Consider the following 20,101-nt stretch of genomic DNA (forward strand, 5'->3'; position numbering starts at 1 on the left):
GCGCCACGAGAGAACCGAGCCTTAATATGGAACGTAATAAGTATTTTATTATATGTATGTTTAAAATTGTGATGCGTTTCATAATGTTTTAATGGTATGTACGTCGTGAAATAATCGTTCCGCTTTATAAATTTAGAATCCGACAATGGAATCGTTTGCATATTGAGATAAATTCGTTACATTTTTATATGTTTTTTATATGTTTTTTTATACAAGATATACAATGGTTACAAAAATCTTAAAGTCATATGAAATCATGTAAACCAGGTTTTAAATTCGGAATTTAAATCTATAATTATTTTAAATAATTATTTTAAAATCATTTTATTACAAATTTATGGTTTTCTGGAAAAGTTATAAAGATATAGGGCACTCAATATTAGATTGACTAAATTTGTCAAAAGCGGGTAATTCTGCTGTCACTTTCGTCCTCCTCATTCTCCTCGTCTTCCTCTTCTTCCTCTTCATCGATTTTTCGTTCCCTCGCCATATTTGTTGGATTGGTATATCTCATAGGATACATTTCGACATGTGGTCTAGAGATAGGTGAAGAATTGTTTCTATTATAACTAGCTTCTGCGTTGCTTCTTTCCCCAAAAATTATCCTCTGCGACTTGTAGACTCTTGGTTGCGCGTAAATGACATTATTTGAAGACTGAAAAATTTACAAATTTTTTTTAATCGAGGCAAAATTTATGTTTAATGGAGTTTTATATAATGTTTTTATACAGTCATCAACGTTATGTATAATTATTTTTCAATATGCGCATAAATCACATAAAATTGAGTATGTTAAAGAAAAATACTATTTTTTGCTTATTATATGAAAAAAATATATTTGGTATATTTTTTGCGTTTTGAGAAATATACTCACCTTCATGTTCTCGGTGTATATTTGTGGCGCGGTAGTGTCAATCTCCTTCATTTCCGCAAATTCGTAATTATTATATATAGTTTCATGGTGATTTGGACTTTTGCATCTCTCGAGATGTTTCAAACGCAGGCTTGAATTACCGTAATAATTTGGACACGGCGATGGCACTCGTAAAACTTGACTTTCTCTAATAGGATGAACATAATCGTGGGAACGCGACTGTAAACCGAATTCCCTCATTACTAATAACATTAAATTCTAATATATTAAATTGTTGAGTTATTTTGCTTACTATAATACAAATGTTGACTATGAAAATTAGAAATTTATAATTAAAATTATAATAATCGATAGCATAAAAATTGTAATTGCAAAAATTAATAATAAAATTTCGTTATTTTTTTTTCTTCGTTATTTTTGTTGATTATTTTTAATAATTATTAATTTAAAAAGAACATGCTACATCCTGACCTGTCCGATGATCGTATTAACAATCGAATCAGTTGGTAAATTGATGAGATCGAATCTTCGTCCGAGATCTTTTCCTTCCGATATGTGTGTGACCATATAATAAATCCTTGGTATCAAGACACCGAAAATAATTAAATAAGTCGTGATAATTATACCGAAGGAAACAATTGCATCACGATTTTCTAGCTGCATCAGCATGAAGCAAATCAGCCACATCGCCCACGTAATTAGTAAACCGATAGCAGTGCCGAAGAAGCATTTTCCTTCGTGATAGTTACGTTGTATTCGAATAATGAAGCAGCAAGTAATGAAGAGTGCAATTAATAGAAATATATCGTACCCTGGAAACAATAGTAGAATTTTGATTTTAGTAAAATAATGGCAATTGCTTCTAAAGAAATGTAAGATATATAATATTAAATAAGATAGAAATAGGAATAAGGCAGATTAAGTAATCAAAATTTATAAGAAGAAAATAATCGGCTTAAAAATTAAAATACAGAAATTAATTAGACATTTTTCTAATTATGTGAATCGCAACCGCTTACATAAACTCAATATAGAATTAATAAATAATCTAGTCAATGTACCTAGTAATGCAATAAAAATGAGGCTCCTGGCAGCCACAGCGGAATTTGTTGTGTTCAAAACGAAATACATAATCGACATAGCAACTTGAACTCCGCACATGAAGAACGTCATAAGACTCTGTAAGTATCCGTTAATGTGAACGAAGACACTGCCCGTGGAGGCCAAGGCCAAGAAAAGTGCTCTCGAAAGCATAATCGAGAATGTGAGGCCAAATGCGAGAGTAGTGAGAAGGATCTTCCGAGCGTTCAGATTCTCCGCGCCGAAATAATCGTCCGTCATGCAGAAGGGTATTGCTGTCAGTAGGGTAAATAGATTGGCCAAGACAAGGACGATCGTAAGGGCCGGGTTGCCGTCGAGCATCTCTTCAGTCGCGAAACGATAGACGATAAAGATCACCATGACGCAGCACGCGACAGTGCCGCAAACGATAGCGATTAAGAAAATAGGAACGTAGATGCTATTCTTCAAAACATTTTTGTCAACATTTGCTGAAAATTGAGATATCAAATGTCATATTAAATATATATATATATATATATATATATATATATATATATATATATATATATATATATATATATTGAATATGATATATATTGATATTGATATATATTGAAAATTTATTATATTTAAATATAACAAATTATAAAATATTTATTATATAAATTTACTATATACATATATAATAGGTAAACAATAAAATCTAAAAATATGTATGTGATTTGATAAAATTTGTGATAGTTTTATTGATTATGATGAGATTTGGAAAGATATTTATATAAAAAAACTTTTAGATGAATAAAAATCTTAACGGAAAATAAAAAATTAATGCTTATAGTCATATGCGAGATCTCTTAGTAGTAATTCAGCTATGAATTGTGTAATTGTATTATTCAGTGATGTAAAATATATTATTTAAATACTTTTTATATATTTGTGTAACTAATTAAATGTTTAATAATAACTGTAATAATAACTAGTTAAATTTTTCTGTATCTTATTCTTCTATCTTAAAATATCGTTTTAGGTACATAAATTTTTTGAACAACTTTCAAATAGAACAAAATTTAAATAGATAGAAATAATTCCTCCAGGAGTATTTTTTTATTTCTCTCGATGATTTTTTTGTTGTTTTAATACAGGCATAGCCTGTTTTTTTAAAGTCATTTTAGCCATCTCAAGCTGTTGATATAATCATCCGATTAATAATGTTTTAAGATGACTTAAGATGATTCTAAATATAAAATCACCAAATTAAATATTTGAAAAAGATTGTATTTAGATACATTTAAAAAGTAAAATGAAGAAATATATCTACATACATCTAGATACATTTTAAAAATTATTGTATCTGTATTTAATTACATTTTTCTTAAAGTATACTACTACAATTATATATCTATATATCTATATATTTTATATCTTTATATATCTATTTTTGTATCTATAATATAAATCTATAAGTATTTTAAGAATTAAATTTAATATATTTAATAAAATAATAAACTAATAAACTAATTTAAAAAATAAATTTTTTTTAATATGATTCGAAATAATATTATATTAATTTGAGATAGAGGAGAAGAATAAAAATAAAAAAATTAAAAAGTATTAAAAGTATAAAAAGTATTAAAAAAAAAAGTAAAAATTTTGATTTAAAATTGATAAAATTGATAAATTTTGGATTAAATTTTAGAATTTTTGAGCAATTATTTAATTTTGAGTGATGTTTATATTTATTATTATATTACAATATAATATAAATATTTAATAACCATTAATTTATAAATACATAATAAATTTAATTTAAAAAAAATAATTGACATCTATATATATCTATATATTTATTTACAAAAATGTATCTTTTACATCACTGGTATTATATTCCTATATCCCTCTTACCTTTTGTAACATCTTGCGCATTGGAGCGTGTCTGAAAATTCGTACAGTTCTCGCAATTGATGGCAAGATGCTCCAGGCAAAGTCCTGGTATTCTGGACGTCATCCTCACCGGGAGAACGCGTAATTTGGCCACTTCAATTTCGTAGGAAGCAACGTCAACGAGTTCGTGCTGCGTTTTCGTGGCGACCACATATCTCACCGAGTGTGACCGCGGTTGTATGCGAAGAATTTCGTAGACGTCGAGATCGCGAATTTGCCGTTGCAATTCTGTACCGAATTGCGCCACAATGCAGTCCTCCGTGTTATCGATGGGACAGCTTGTCTCGCGGACGTTCCGGAAGGCTTCCGCAATCTCAATGACGGCCTTCCCGATGTCGAGGAGATACGGAGAGCGGTTTCCGGACACCGAGTTTCCGGAGTTCTCCAGAAATTCATCCGCGCTTGAGAATCCGCCAAGATCGAAACGAGGAATTTCCGGCTTAATGACATACGATCCGGATGGCACGAGATCTGGAAGATACGATGTTGTCGGTGCGCTAAATTTAGATTAATATCCCTCCAAATTTTAGGCTATCCGTCTAGGATTATTACATCCGCGCGAGCAATAAGGTAATAACTTATTGAAATTGAATATTTAAAAGAAATCTGAACATGCAGAGTTAAACTAAACGAATTTTCTTTCTATTTTGTAAATTGTCGAAAATTTCTCGTCATATTTTATTTGCGCAAATTAATTTATTTAATGGCTTTAGCAATAGCGGTTGACTTTAATTGTTGAGTTTAACCGTTCCGTTGTTCCGCTCTAGCTCTGGACAGAAACAAAAGGCCGCTCAAACTAAGATTAAAGTTAAACGATGTTGGTGAAACTGTCTCTTAACTCCCAACTACCACGGCTAAACTTGGCTAATGTAGCTACAAGCACAATTTCGACGTCAATATTTAACACAATACTTGACATTAATTTAGATTAATGTTTGTACATTTACGACGGGTAAGATAAGATGTAAAATTAATATATTAGAACAAGATGTTAGACGAGCTTCCCTTGTGTTGTGATAAAAAGAAGAAAGAGGATGTATTTCGCTTTATTAAGTAGGTTTTTGCGCAGAGATGGATCTGCTTGCAATTTCTTCATCAACCGTCGATATCTAAAATTACTTGCCGTCAATATCCGAATTATCGAGCGGCAGCAGAAGCCACGTTTTCCTGGAACCACCCGATTCCTCGTTCTCTTCCAGCCATCGCAGCACGTCGTTTCTCTCGCCGATTGCGACTATCGTCGTTTCCGTGACGTTCGCATACCTGTCGCCGTTGACGCGTCTGTCACTTCGTTTCACGCATACACCAGCGTCCTTGGTAACTTCCAGGAAATGATCGAGAACAGAATCCGCGTTGGCGTGTACCAGATCAACAATCTCGTACCTGGTGGTCAAATAGTGCGCCAGGATATCGATCGCAGGCATCGTGAAATCCCGTTCCCCGTAGACGCTAATAGGCAGATTGCCATGATCACGCAGATAATCCATCATGAAGCTTAATCGAGACGGCACCATCACACCCATCTCGTAATTCAACGCACAACTTTGCTCAACAGCTACTCGCAAAACTTGTCTGAACAACGTAATTCCGTCTTGACACGTGTCGAAGATTCTTAGCCCTAATACACGTGATAGTTTCATGAGAACATACATCTTGAATATATCTCCGGGATTACCTTGATTTTGAAATGGGATAACTAACAATAATGAAATAAGAGATAATTAATAATAAACTTTTTGAGACAATATATTGATAAAAGTATTTTAAAGTTCAATGTGTCATTTTTTTAATTTATTTGCGATATTATTATTATGAAACTTAATTGATCATTTATTATTAATATTTCATATCTCATCGGTTTCATATTCTAGGATAATAATTCATTATGTACTTAAGAATTTATTTATTTTTTCAGAATATGAATTTTTAAATTTAATTTAAATTAATTTGATAAAATTTTTTTGAAATGATAACGAAATTGAAATGATGTTTAACATATTATTAATTAAATCATGTAAAGAACCCCGTACAAATCTATGGAAAATGGCTCTCAGTCAAATTGCTTTAAATTTTAATATTTTGTAGCTCAAGCTGATTAAAAGTTCTTATGAAAAAATAGTTAAAAATAAATCTTTTTTTATTTTTAACTATTTTCTCGTATAAGATGTGATAATCTTCCGAAGATATTGGAGCAAAAACTAAGGCATTTGGAGGTTTGTACCCATAAGAATTTTTAATCAGCTTGAGTTACAAAATATTAAAATTTAAAGCAATTTAACTGAGAGCCATTTTTCATAAGATTAGTTATGAGTACTACATCATAATCATAGATATATGTATACATGTATCACGAAAAAATATATCGGACATATATATCACGAAAATATCAACAAAAAAAATATGACATTTTTCAATATTTTGAAAAATATTATTACGGTATAAAATATCCTGAAAAAGATTATATTTCATTTTAATTCCCAGAAGCATGTTAGGGTTTCTAAAAATTGAAAATATTTTATTTTGTGTTCGACACACAATTAACATGCGCTTATGCTTGAGTGTTCTGATATGTTTTTTCGTGACATACGTACATAGTATATATCCATGTATTATACAATATTCATAGCTAATGTTAATAAAACAGATTTTTTAACTATTTTTTCGCATAAGATGATCTTCCAAAAATGGAAGATCTCTTGGAGCAAAAACTAAGGCATTTGAAGGTCTGTGCCCGTAAGGACTTTTAATCAGCTACAAACTTGATATGAGCTACAAAATATTAAAGTTTGAAGCAATTTAAGATTGAGAGCTTTTTTCCATAAGATTTATGTGGAATTCTTTTTATCATATTTTTGTACTTTATTTTTACTATTGTAATATAGTTGATAATTTGACTAAGACAGATACGTGTAAATGCAAAATAGTTTTGGCTTACCTAATTTTACACCCTGTACGTAGTCATATTTATTCAAAGTTTGCATCACGTATAAGATCGTCGAAATTTGTTGAAGACCTTTGGATGACGATATATTGCAATATTGTCCGTAATTGGCATCTACGAAGACTGATCCAATATCGATGATTGTCGTCCAATTATCAAAAGTAAGAAAGGAAACGTAAAAGTTGTTCCAATTTCTTTTATTGATTAAAATAAAAAAAAAGTGTTTAAGAGATAAGAAGAATGGCAAAGTTTTTCAATTATATCTCTAAAATATATGCAATTCAGATTGAAGAGAGATTTATCAATAACTACAATAATCACTTATAAGGGAAATAATTATAACTGCAATTAATAATAAAAGGTAATGTATATTATAATAATAAAAAAATTTTATTTAAATTCTGCCTTTATTGCTATAAAATAGCATCGCAATGCTAACTAATTTTTTATACATCCTATGTATAAATATAAATTATTCATAAAATATTTATAAATTCAGATCAAATTGAATGAAATATTGATGACTAAATTGATGGCTTACCCGTTAAAATAGCGTCACCCGTGATCTCCAATAAAGCATCGTTTTTAGAGCACATTATTTGCTCATCCGCGCTCAGAATTAACGGAATAATATTTAGCAAAAACGAAACCTTAATGAGTATATCATTCGCCATCTTTTAATTTATCATCTAGGCATAAATAATTTATGCACGTACGAATTCCGGCAAGTAAATGTGTCTGATACTTTTTCGTTTTTTTCCTATTTTTATTATTTATTAATTATTATCTTAATAGCTTTAATTTATACAACTTCTATGCATTAATTTATTATTTATTTATTTTAATATATTAATATTCTATGTTATTTCATATTCTTATATATATATATATATATATATATATATATATATGAATTAGGTTTATTTTAATAACGTAATATCTGTTTATACTTACATGTAATCAGGCGTAACGATCAGTATTCATGATTCTAGGTGACATTACGGTCGCAATGAATCGTTTAGCACGAAGGGCATTTTTCACGAAAGCCACATCCGCTCTCTTGAGCATTAATTTCGATGGCGTTTATTAAATCGCGTGACAAGCGCCACTCCGGCGTTTAACAATTGGCACGAAACACGCGCGCCTCGCTTTATCTTTGCTGTTCTAATTTTTGTGATTACTGGCGGACGTCAGGGCCTATTTTACGCTCGGTTGACGGAACCTAAACGCTCAGAAGCCTTAACTTCGATATCGATCTTCCTTCTTGGATAATCCTGTCGCTCGGAAAAATTCTACTCGGCGAATATAATTTCCGTCGAAGTGCACGCGACTGACTACCCTTCTCGGACGTCGTTGAAGAGATTCCACCCCTCGGAAAGTTTCGCTACTTCAAACATATTCAACCCCTGGAGCGTTTGATAAATTATATTCTTGATGATTTTGTCACTTCGAAAAATTCTCCCCCGGACAATTATGATCTTTAGATATGATAGCAGTCGCGAGGATTTTTACACGCGGATCATTACTTTCCTTGCGCGACGTGCGAGGTAAAAGTCGCCGCGATACTGAGCGACGTTCGACGCAATCAACGGAAGCCGTATCCCTGTTGGACTACCCTTATGTTTTTTTTTAAACGTATTATATTGGTCACGTTGCTGTATGCGACGCGTAATTGGCAGTCGACTTTTTCCCTCGCGTAAAAAAAAAAAAGACAAATAGAAACTAGGCAGAATTTAATTTATCATTAGGCTTTACTTTATATTATTATATTTTAAAAATTATAAATGTAAATGTGTTGTTGTTATTATTTTTCTTCATACTTTATTACTATTATTATTATTATTATTATATGCAATATAAATACTGTAAAATATTTTTTTTTATAAAACAACATTTTAACCACACTTTGACCAGGTTATTTTTTCGCTGCGAAGAAAGACCGAGAATTGATCAAAGTTAACTTAATTTTCGCAAGTCCGCTTTATGACGCCGTGCCTTCGTGATCACGGATTTAATTCGCTTAAAACAGGACGAATGTTACGACGACTATTATAATTATTTTATATCTCTCGTGACACAGTCTGCTTTCTCCGAATGGGGAGAAATATCTTTGAAGGAATCTTCTCTTTAAACTTTTATCAACTTAAAATTAAATTAAATATATATTTTTTTATTCCATTTTTAAAATGAAAGATGCCACACGAATCCAAAAATCACAATTATTTTCATATATTAAATTTATGCAAAATGCGAAATTTATTATCGCGACAGATTAGATTAAATTATAATGCACTTTATTAAATTTTTTGTTTAAAGAGTTTCAAAAGTTTTGCAATTTTTTTTTACGTCTCCTCTTTTATATTTTAAAAGAAAGAGATGAGTTATTGAAAAATTAATATTTTATGAGAAATTTTGTATTTTATCCTTATTCCTTTTGACATAATAATATGAAATATCTCGTAAAATATGCATTATCTCACGATTTTACCATGGTATCTCTATGTATACATTATTAAAAACGTAAATTTGCATAAGAAAATATAAATTTGCATAAGAAATTTTTAGCCCATGAAAATTTAGCTTACTCTTAAGCGAAAAGAACTGAAGAAACTGAAAAATATCCTTTTCAAGCAATCACTCGCTATATATTATTATATGTTATTACTGTCAGATCAAATATCAGATCAAAATTGAGTCACTGTGATTATTTGCGAACTTTCATTCGTGAGCTTTCCAATTAATCACCTTTGTAAATCTTTTTTTGGAATAACTTCGCTGATAATATCGAGACACTCTGTATGCAGGAAGTCTAGAGATCCGAGTCGTTATATAGTCGTTCTAGCTGCGGATACAGCAGTGTGGGAACAGACCTGCCAGCAGGTAGCCAGCCGGTAATATTCAACATAGTACGCGTGCGTGACGTAGCACGCCTCTATCCTAGACGCGGCCTAAAGCGAAACCTGTATCTCCGATATGCCCGCGATAGTCATTTTCCCAAGAGTCATAAATCGCCGCACACGCGAGATTAGACGGTCTCTCGGATTCCTCCGAGCACCACCCTCCTCCGAGGGTGGCCCGTTATAAATTTTTATCGAGCGCGTTTCGTCTATCTTTCCGGAACTTTTTCTAGAGACGAGTCCCCGCGGCCGTGGATGAATCTAGAGCGGTTCCACGGCCGTGGGACGTCTATAAGTGCGATCCTAGACTCCGAAACTTGTGATTCCGTACACGGCCAGCATGTCGGCCGAGGAAGTGGCTGGCCAACTGGGCAGTTTCGATCTGCACACCCGGTTGCTTCTCATTAGGCGCACACAGGCCTAGACACCTATACAGCCGAGCAACGTTAGTAATTAGCCCCGGCCGGGAGCTCTCATCACAGCGCTCTGTAATTATCCGAAAAGTCGCGTGAATGGAGACGATAGGGTTTAGAAATCCGAGAGCAGAGACCGGGTATTCAGTGGGCACAGTGGGAAAAGATATCCTTTTTAAAAACTGCCTCGTCGTTGTAACTCCGCCGTGAATTTAATGGGAATAATTCTAAGAGAATCATATAGAAATGTCGAATAAAAAATATGAAAAGTATAAAAGACGAAGGTTGCTCTCTGATAAAATTGATAAAAACTTTCTATACAATTCATAATATACTTTCTAGTATCTTTTTTTCATGTTTTACGTTTTAGAGTAAAATAATTTCAAAATCTGTAATATAATATAAAATACAGTTAATTAATAAAATACATATCTAAGTCTGAGGCAAATAAATTCATAGCAGTTTAGAGTTTGATGGAAATTAAAATTCAGTCTTTGTATTTCAACATTGCTTTTATTCTCTTACGTTAGTTTGTCGTTAAATTTATAATCCTACTAAAAATACCTAGCTCATAAAATTATAAGGATCCAGTGGGCATATCTAAATATGAATCTTTCAACTAGCGTAATAATTTTTAGCAGCGACGTCGCAATTTCTTTCCAACCTTACCATTGTCATTTTTTTAATTTCGCGCGATGCGATCTTTTAATTGAAATCTCATTCCGTACTATAAAATTCATTTGTGAATCTATACATTGTAAGGTCTTACTACGTCATCTTTTGCTCATCATGTCCAACGCACTCGATATTAATCTCTCACCCCCCCCCCCTCCCCCCCGGTAGATTGTCTCCAGCTAGAAAAATCCCTGCAATCAAGTACGCATCGTGTCAAGGACGTCCCATTATGCAACTGTGGACAGTTGCAAAAGTTTCCGTGTAAAGCAAACGGCAGATCGCCGCGTTGTTATCGAACGACATCTCGCCAACTTTGAATTCGGGATTCACAGCGACCTGGAAACAAAAGAAAATTCCTCGTTGTGAAAATTCCCTCCGGAATCGGAATTCTCTCGATACCGCGAACTCGTTCGAGGGAAGATCTCGTGTGTTCGGTATTTATGAAAATGGCTTTATTACGACTGTACCTTGAGCGTGTAATGTCCCGGCTCGAGCTCGGAAATGTCCACCCACTGGCAGTCGATATTATGCTTGTAAATGTCACTGCAATTAACGGAAATGCCTTGGTCTCCGTAATTGGCGCATTTGTATCTAAAACGGTAACGACATTTCAAATTATGATCTTCGACTAATAAGCGAATGTGAATCGTGATTACGAATGTGAAAAGACGAATGTAAAATGGCACTACGGCGAAATTATATATACAAATTGCGTGTTACGAGCGAAAAGAAGGTCCTGCGAGTGTTGTCAGAATTTTTACCTGGGTTGGACATCGGGCAGACATTGATTGTCCTCGAGGCAGAAGGACGCTTTGTGGCCTTCGGCGACTTTATTGCCGCTCGAATCGATTACATCGAAAGTGGCAAATACTTCCATCGAGTGATAATGCCTACGAAAGTAAAATAGTCGCGTCAAAGTCAATGTTTCTTTTCCGCGTTAAAATTCATCTCAATAATCTCGTCGAAATTAATTATCAATTATAATTCTAATACTTTAAGTAAGTAATAAATGATTCAATAGAAGTAGTTTATCGCAAAATCATATTCTTTGTTTGACGTTTTGTTAATTAAAATCTTTTACTTTTCAATTAGATTTTTTTAGCTTTTGTATTATCAAAGAGCTAGAAAAATTTGGCTTAGGCAAATTTAACTTTTATATTTTCATTTTTAATTCAGGTTTATTACATAATTTTATTTCACTTTTTATTAGAAAAAAATTAATCTTAAATCAAGATAAATATTATTAATTATATAAGTAAGAATATTATAATATTCTTAAAAATTTTAGTCTTGATTTGATTAAATTTATTGATGCAAATATTTTTTATTCAACACAAGACTAAAAATCCTTTATATAAAGAGTATAATATTCTTACTTATGATAATATATACTTGATTTAAGACTAATTGTTTTTCCGTATAATAAAAAGTGAAGTAAAATTGAAAAATAAAGTAAAATAAATCAATCTGAATTAAAATTGATAATATAAAATTAAATTTGCCTAGTTAAATTTTTCTAGCTCTTTGATAATATAAAAACTAAAAAGTCTGATTGAAAAATAAAGAAATTTCAACTTAAAATGTTAAACAAAGAATGTATTTTGCAATAAACAAACTTCCATTGATTCATTTATTATTTGTTTAAAGTCAGAATTAGACTTGATAATTGAGTGTAGAGATTTTTAATGTTAACAATCAGCCGTCATATTCCGAACAGTTCAATGCAATGCAAACTGGAAGTTTTTTTTCTTTTTTTTTTTTTTTATATAACTCATCGATTTTAGATACTCGGTTTTGGATTACTCGTTAGCAGGCAAGAATATCTGGCGCATATATCGACGATATACTCGAAATAGAAACGGATAACGATTCGTTATCGGCGCTCACGATCTTTCGTCGTTATTCTCGATTGACTCACATGTGACATATGTGCCATTCCCATAGGTGTTTAGGCACTGAGGGACGAAAATCCGCGGTGCCCGCATTTAAGATCCTTGCGGTGAAGCGCAACAATCGCCTCGTCTCCAGATGCCAGTTTCCGGATTCGCGTAGCACTTTGTAAGCTTGCGAGGCCACGCAATTTTCCTCCATCGCGCACTGCAGCCAGTAAAGTTGACGATCCTCCAAATGTGCCGTGCGCATCAGCTCGATGTGATCGAAGACGAGATCGGCCATTTGCTGATTGCACACCACCCCTGCCACGTTCTTCGTCGTTCCTTAAATTGCAACGAGATTATTTCCCGTCGAGTCTTACGCAATACCGAATAATAAACCGATATCGATTAAGCTTCGTACTCGCTCTGTGAAATGAATATTCTTATCTCAGATGTTTAAACATTTACATTATATGCTAATATTTACATTATATGCTTACATTATATGCGACATGTTTAAAACGTACTGTGTAAAGGAAATGAGAAAAAGTTAAGAGGCAAGATTATTGTCAGATTTATACAGGAAGTGAGCTCTGTATGACGTAAATCGGAAGAGACTTTGTCTCAGTAAATGTAGATCTATTTTGTTTACATTTTTTTTCTGAGTTCTGTCATGACTGATTTCTTATCTGTTAAGAAAGCAAGTCTGATAAGAAAGAACATAAAGAAACAAATAACTTTTACAAACTTTTTCTATTTTCTTTATATTTTTATGGGATATACTTTTCTTACATTAATTAATCTTCAGAATACATCTGTTAAGATGTTGTGGATATTAGCATCGTTGTTAATTTTTTAAATATCCTAACAAAGATGTCAGGAGTACCTGGACAATCTGCAATCTTATCGTGCAGGCACTCTGCCAGATTCCCCTCGTTCCCATTACATTGTACGCCGCTGATCGATATCGGTGTTGTTTTCCCATTGCTGAAGAAGTTAGTCTGCACCGCGTTGGAAGCGTAACCGAGACCCAATTGACGGCAAACCACGGCAGCCTCGAGAATGGACCAGCTATCGCCGCAGACGACACCCCAATCTGGAAATGGAATGACCGAGCGAGTTTCACATGTCTGTTGTATATAAATATATTACAATTTTCCTGCTGACTGTAAAAATCATTTAAATTGCAAAAATCCAAACGTATACACGTACACTTTTACTTTTGTATTTATTCTAGTAATTTAATAGCGCATTTTTAAAAAAATGTGGGCCGAATGCTGTACGTTGCACGAGGCAGCATTTTAGTATTATTATTCGAATTTATATCAATTATATTATTTACATTCTTTCACGTTTTTGTCGGATCTGTAGTGAAGAATGAAATTTTTTTAGAATTGAATTTAATTTTCACAATTTTCAGTTATAATTAGCCAGTTTTTACGGTTTTAAATTGTTTCGCTACCTGCATTGCCCAGTTTAATCTCCACCTGACCCTCGGAACGTACGCGTCCTCCGGATAATCGTACAGCCGTGCCTTGCTGATACGTGTCCTTTATTCTGGTCTTCGGTGACTTCTCCTGCGGGATCGGTGCTCTCGCTTCCTCGTCGTGCGAGCAAATGACGCCGGCAGCTTCGTTGCTACCGCAGTCGGAAATGCCCCATCCGTCGAAACGGCATTTCGCGAGTTCGTTCTCGGATCCGTCGCAGTAAACGTTGTCCATCCAATACCTTCCTTCGAGGGAGTTTGAATGGAATAAAATCGCACGTTTATGCGATAAATGCATCACGTCGATCGGTAAATTAACGTACGACCGTACGATTAAACGAATGGCAAAGTGAAATAAAATAAAATATAAAATAAAATGGAAGATATATAATAAGCGATGATATTGTTGTTTTCGGATTTCTCTCTGGAAGATAAAAATTCACGCGATACGCTAAAAATGTGACACGTGTTCGTCGATAAATTGAAATAAACGAACAGCTTGTTGTCTTGCTCTTAATAATACATGCGATTGCATTCGACTGTGAAAGACGGCGGTTTAAAATGAACAAAAGATAGAAATAATTTCGTCTCACTTCTGGCTTGACCGAAATGGCCGTATGTTGTTGCTTTAATTGCACCGTTAAAGCCTAATTGCTTGCAAACCACATTGGCCTCGATGTCGTCCCATTCGTCATCGCATATACTGCCCCACTTCCCATCGTGAAGTATTTCCACGTTTCCTGTGCATACAGCAATAAAATCTCGTGCTTACGTCCTTCCTATTGCGGCAACTTGGCGCAATAAAAAGAAAGTGATCGATTTGCAAACTCTCGGTTTATTGCGGGAAGCGTTGTCATAATGACGTTCCGATAACGATATATTTGGCAGTGGGAGACATATTTGGCATAAAGACGACATTTTTATAAAACATGCATTTAGTATTATTACTATTGATACTAATTAATTTTAAATAATGAAAACTAATTTGCATATTATTTACACAAATACACGATTTATATAAATCTTAAATTTTAATTAAGATATCTATTATCTGGAAAAAGCTGGAAAACTTAGAATCTTCGGGGAATTTATTTATGCTTTGCAAAATTAGAAAACTCGCAGGGAATGTTATTGAAAGTCAGAAAATTCTTTTATTGAAGTTGTTTTTTCTAATATTTTGTTTTTATATTATAATCGGGAGATTTATTGACTGAATTATTAACAATAACAATGGATTCTATTCTAAACATCAGAGTATTGATTTTATAAGTAATTCAATATATTCGATATTGAACACAACAATTTCGTGTTAGACGCAATTTTATTTAATAAAAATAGATATTTATTTTAATAGTTTTATGAAAGTTGAATTTTGTACCGGTAATGCATTATGTCATTTTTTTTGTTTGTAGCTTTTGAAAATAAAATTTGAAAATTTTATGTAACATAATTGATTTTTAGAATCCTTACAGTTTGTCTCACAATTTTACAAATTTAATTATTGAAACTCGAGTAATTCTTAATATTATTTAACAATTTGAAATGAACTTTTATAAATGAAAAATATTAGAAACTTTGCAAAATAAATATTTATTTATAATTAACACAACATAATTATTTATTTATAAGATACATCTAAAAACACTTTATTTTACCTGAGACTTTTAACAAATTGTCTTAAGAATCAAGAAATTTGCAAGGAATTCTTTTCGAGTTTGAACAGATCTCAGACTCTATTAATATTCACTTTATAAAATAATTGACTTTAATCATTACGAATTGAACAATATGAAAAAAGAAAAAAACTGTTAATGTTTCTTACAACATCTTTTACATCAACGATTTCAAAAATTAATATTGTTCTGGTTATATTAGTTTGTCTGATCGCTTTAACTGCAATAAGCTTTAGCTAAAATTTCTATCGTTAATATCGCTCATATTCGATGAGTCAAATTAAAGTCACGTTACGCGGCAGAAAAATCGCGTGGGAAAACGCGTCGCGCGTGCGATCTTCTGCTTCAATATATAAAGAGCATCCAGCAAAGCCGGCCGGCACGTCGCGGGGATCGCGACCCTATTTTACGGTCTGATTTTACGGTAACCATGTTATCCGGCGATTCCCGGTATTGCGCGTACGTACATGACGTACGGCGCTCTGACACGTGGTCGTTTGGCATAAATCTTCCTTGAGTTGACTTCTTTTTAATCGTCATCGCGCGAGCGACTTGCGCGGCCGCGCGATAAAACTCGCGCACACGCGCGCGCGAGAGAGAGAGAGAGAGAGAGAGAGAGAGAGAGCCTCGTTCTTTATCCTCGCGAAACGGAGCGGTAAAAAAAAAGAAGAAAAGAAAGGAGATTTATAACCCGTTTATATCGCAACCGCCGCGCTTTTCGCGGGAAAAATATCAACCCCGAACGAGTTGTGCGTCGCGCTTTTATCCCGACCGGATTTACGAGACGGGGCGCGACGCGGCGCGGCGCGCCGGTTTTGCGGCCCGTCTCGTCGGTGTAAAATCGATTCGCTCGCCGCATTGGTCCGTCGTGGTAAGAAGATCGAGACGACGCTTCCGTAATTGATTGGCGCGCCAATTGATACGATTGAACGACAAAGTTCCCTTGTTCCGCGTACGTCACGGCGCGTCTTGCGCGCTTTTTCGCGTATCACCCGAGATAAAGCGTGATGAAAGTTAAACAAGAGCGTTATTTCATTACCGTTATCATTGTATTTGTCGTCTGTTATTCACGGTAGGTCAGATCCCACACGGTCGACGATTTTAATAAGACAATCCTCTCAGCGATATTTTTCGAGCTCGCAGGTTGCTCGAGTCTCAATATGAAAAATATTTTCAGGATTTAACTCTCGCACAAGGTGAGAGATTTTTGTAGTGTACCTTCGTGTTCGCCATTTTCACCTCCTATCAGCTTTAACGCTCCCTCCTGCTTTTTCAACTTCCGAAAGTCCTTTCTTATCTTCCTGACTACGCGTGTCTTGTTGTCGCGGCTGTTGATCCAGGTAGCGTTGTTGCTCGTGCAAAACTCAAGGGCGGACAACAGCGCTATCAAGCTAATCGCGATTTCCGCTCGTCGCAGTCGCAGTTTCATTTTTCAATGCCTTTTGAAAATTTTGACGTTATCAATCACGATTATCAACACGACTTACATTTCGGCGTACGATCCATCGTCCAATATTGCCCTCGCGATATTTTCCAACAACGAGTATTTCAACGAGCACTCACGGTTTTAATCACGCTTTCCTCGTATCGCTCTTTCTTTCGCTGTGGAGAGAAAAAAAAAAGGATTGCACCGTACCGAAATCGTGTGTGCGTATTTCGTACACACGATTCCGAGGACTACTGATCGCGCGGTACGTACGCAATGCGTTCGCTCCTTGACTCGTTACAGGCTTGTAACGTGACGCTGGCTTATAAGATCATCGGCGATAGCAGATCGTTTCTTTTTCCGCGTCCCTGATCTCTTCCTGAACGATTCGTAACCCCGATGACCCGTTTAAATCAGTTGTCAGCGCGATTAGAATAGCCATGATGACATTCAATCCTTGACAGAGAATGAAACATCGAGGGGCGGGGAAGGGGGGATGTTTCTTCTCTTATTTTGCGGCTTTTGTCATTCGATTCTTTTGACAGAGTTGAGATATTAGACGTGCTTCAAAATTCATAAAGCTTTACTTTCTATTTAGAATTGTAAAATGATGAATATATCAAATATAATTAAATATAATTAATTAGATATAATTTTAAAGAAAAATGCACATAAATTTTTTTATACGAAACATGTCAAAAACATAGTTTTAATTATAATATCTGAAATGAAATAATAATAAAAATGATGTTCTAAACAATTCCTGAAAAGATTTTTTTTTTTTGTAATATATTTGAATATGATTCGAAGGAGATTCGATTTAAACTCGAAACAAGTCAGAACAAAATTATTTTTCTTTGTCGTACGAATCAAAGTTCATCTCTCGGAAGACAAGGTCAAAGTTGGTTATTATTCGAGATTTCTCGAGGACTCCGAAGTTCACTATGCGTCGCGTAGGCGGAAATTGTGTTTTGCCCGAAAAATTCACACTCGAGTGGTGAATCACTACCGATCTTTCCGACCCCGCGGATGAACTATGCGATCCACCGTGATGATTGATACTGGCGTGCGCGCGAATTCGAATCGGTCGTTTATAACGTTTCGGGTCTCGTAACGTCGCGGAAACGCGCGGCACATTGTTTCGTCGTGCTCGTAGATAAGAATTAACTAGTTTAACCCCGAATTACTACGGTTAAATTTGGATAACCGTGATGAGGTCGTATCGTGACCCCAATAATAAATTACGTTAATGGCACTTGGAAAGCAATTTCGACTTTCATTACTTACCTTTGTCTCTGAGCAGAGAGAGAGACTATCATGTCTTTATGTACGAGGATCTGATTATACGAAGAAAGGGACAAGTAAAATAATAAGCTCCAATCATTTGAGCGCTCGCTCTGATAATCTCTTAGTGAAATATCTCCGAGCAGGTTTGACCTTGTTATAGTACTTGAAAGCCGCTACGTTCATATATCTATATCGCGGCGGCTTTTCAAGATAGGATATTTCATATACCATAATTTATCATCGTCCCTTGTTGAAGAACGTTAAAGTCTAATAGATAAAAAATAAACACGAAAAGATAAGATGGATGTAATAATCTATAAAAACAGCAGGGCGGATCTTACACCTTGAATCATTTTAATTTTCAATGTTACGTTTAATAGAAAATATCGAAAAACTTGAGAGCTTGGAAAATAGATGGCTCAAGTTTTGATTTGAACCATCATCATTTATACTAATTATTGCATGCAATGTTAATATATTGTATATTATTTATTTTTTTTTCTTACTCTTTTCTTGAATATCAAAATTACACTAAATAATTTTACGGGTCAGGAACGAAATTGTTCTTAGGCTTTCTTATCATGGACACGTCACGTCCTATATCTCATGTTTTTTTCGTTATCAGTGGGTCCGATAGCGTCCCGAGAAAGTGTATAAGTGCACTCGCATGTTTTCTCTTCCGAATCTTCACTCTGATGAATTAGATGTGAGTTCGGATGACGTCATCCGTTGCCAACTGGGAAGTAGGTGGCTCAAACTCGAAAAAAAGCAGTTTAGAAAGCCCCCAGTAAGACACGATTCTCGTCATTCGATATAGTCCCGTAGTAGTATTCATAATCGTTGCACAACCATCAATGAGGATAACACGATTCAATATTTTATCAAGTGGTTCACGGACACAAGAAAATCAAAACTATTTTATTAGTAATTAATTGGCGTTTATGGCACTAAGTGTATCGTGAATTATTTCTAACATGTGCAAAATTTATTGTATATTCTGGCTAATGTTCAAATAATTTTACTATGCTGAATAGAACAAAGTCACATCTTTATTTTATAAATACATATCTTTTTTATAAATAGGTATCTTTAATCTTATAATTTATTTAATTATTTTATATTTATAGGGTTTATTTTATACATACAATTTTAATATTTTAATTTTTTAATATATATATATATATATATATATTTTCAAATTATTTATCGATTAAAAATATAAATGTGTCATTGTCAATATTCTGAATATGACAACTCGCGCGCGAAGCCACGTGGATTTTGAACATTTTTTTCTCCGTTCTCTGATTAATCGCGACCTTCTCATCATCGTTGACTCAGTGATGCTGATGTAAAAAGTATTCATATAATTTGTGTAACGGGCCGCGCTTTTGACATGCTTCATTCCGTGGCGTAATCGCGCGAATGAATGCGTGGTGAAGCAATTACTGTGTGCTATTAGCGAAAACACCCTACGGCTAAATTCTTGACATACTTAGATCGTGAGGCGCCTCTAGTATGAAGGGCTAAGGGACGAGAGATTATTGGGCTCGCA

General features: G+C 34.0%; 2 protein-coding genes across 5 annotated transcripts; both read right to left on the bottom strand.

Annotated features, from left to right (window-relative positions):
* Nucleotides 1–291: 291 nt before the first annotated feature.
* On the bottom strand, nt 292–8,416 carry boss (G protein coupled receptor bride of sevenless). Of its 3 annotated transcripts, none has more exons than XM_089072935.1 (9): nt 7,773–8,416; nt 7,360–7,578; nt 6,813–6,941; nt 5,001–5,573; nt 3,839–4,348; nt 1,936–2,424; nt 1,346–1,686; nt 875–1,093; nt 292–655 (listed from the first exon to the last, which is right to left on the bottom strand). In XM_089072935.1, exons 2-9 carry the CDS (start codon nt 7,490–7,492, stop codon nt 398–400), a joined length of 2,652 nt encoding a protein of 883 aa, XP_088929061.1. In that variant the 5' UTR covers nt 7,493–7,578; nt 7,773–8,416; the 3' UTR covers nt 292–397. The 3 variants fall into 3 exon arrangements, with proteins under 3 accessions (XP_088929061.1, XP_011646623.2, XP_088929068.1); XM_011648321.2 differs by having other exon boundaries at nt 294–655; nt 5,001–5,495; nt 7,773–8,412; XM_089072942.1 differs by lacking the exon at nt 7,360–7,578 and having other exon boundaries at nt 294–655; nt 7,773–8,412.
* Nucleotides 8,417–10,621: 2,205 nt separating this feature from the next.
* Nucleotides 10,622–17,651, bottom strand: LOC105433160 (lysyl oxidase homolog 3). Of its 2 annotated transcripts, none has more exons than XM_011648319.3 (9): nt 17,536–17,651; nt 17,055–17,438; nt 14,757–14,903; nt 14,140–14,409; nt 13,564–13,773; nt 12,722–13,019; nt 11,565–11,693; nt 11,271–11,394; nt 10,622–11,139 (listed from the first exon to the last, which is right to left on the bottom strand). In XM_011648319.3, exons 2-9 carry the CDS (start codon nt 17,263–17,265, stop codon nt 11,017–11,019), a joined length of 1,512 nt encoding a protein of 503 aa, XP_011646621.2. In that variant the 5' UTR covers nt 17,266–17,438; nt 17,536–17,651; the 3' UTR covers nt 10,622–11,016. The 2 variants fall into 2 exon arrangements, with proteins under 2 accessions (XP_011646621.2, XP_011646622.2); XM_011648320.2 differs by having other exon boundaries at nt 17,055–17,275; nt 17,400–17,577.
* Between the last annotated feature and the right edge of the window lie 2,450 nt (nt 17,652–20,101).

The sequence above is a fragment of the Pogonomyrmex barbatus genome, unplaced genomic scaffold (genome assembly GCF_055798465.1).
Source record: "Pogonomyrmex barbatus isolate J1 unplaced genomic scaffold, ASM5579846v1 scaffold1, whole genome shotgun sequence".
NCBI lineage: Eukaryota > Metazoa > Arthropoda > Insecta > Hymenoptera > Formicidae > Pogonomyrmex > Pogonomyrmex barbatus.

Coding starts and splice junctions, on each gene's coding strand:
- boss (XM_089072935.1), bottom strand. CDS start 7,492: ATGGCGAATGATATACTCATTAAGGTTTCGTTTTTGCTAAATATTATT. Junction 2,425..3,838: donor TGCGCAAGATGTTACAAAAG/GTAAGAGGGATA, acceptor CTCAATTTTCAG/CAAATGTTGACAAAAATGTT. Junction 1,687..1,935: donor CATTTTTATTGCATTACTAG/GTACATTGACTA, acceptor TATTGTTTCCAG/GGTACGATATATTTCTATTA.
- LOC105433160 (XM_011648319.3), bottom strand. CDS start 17,265: ATGAAACTGCGACTGCGACGAGCGGAAATCGCGATTAGCTTGATAGCG. Junction 11,694..12,721: donor GAATGGCACATATGTCACAT/GTGAGTCAATCG, acceptor TTACTTTCGTAG/GCATTATCACTCGATGGAAG. Junction 11,140..11,270: donor CGGGACATTACACGCTCAAG/GTACAGTCGTAA, acceptor TTTTGTTTCCAG/GTCGCTGTGAATCCCGAATT.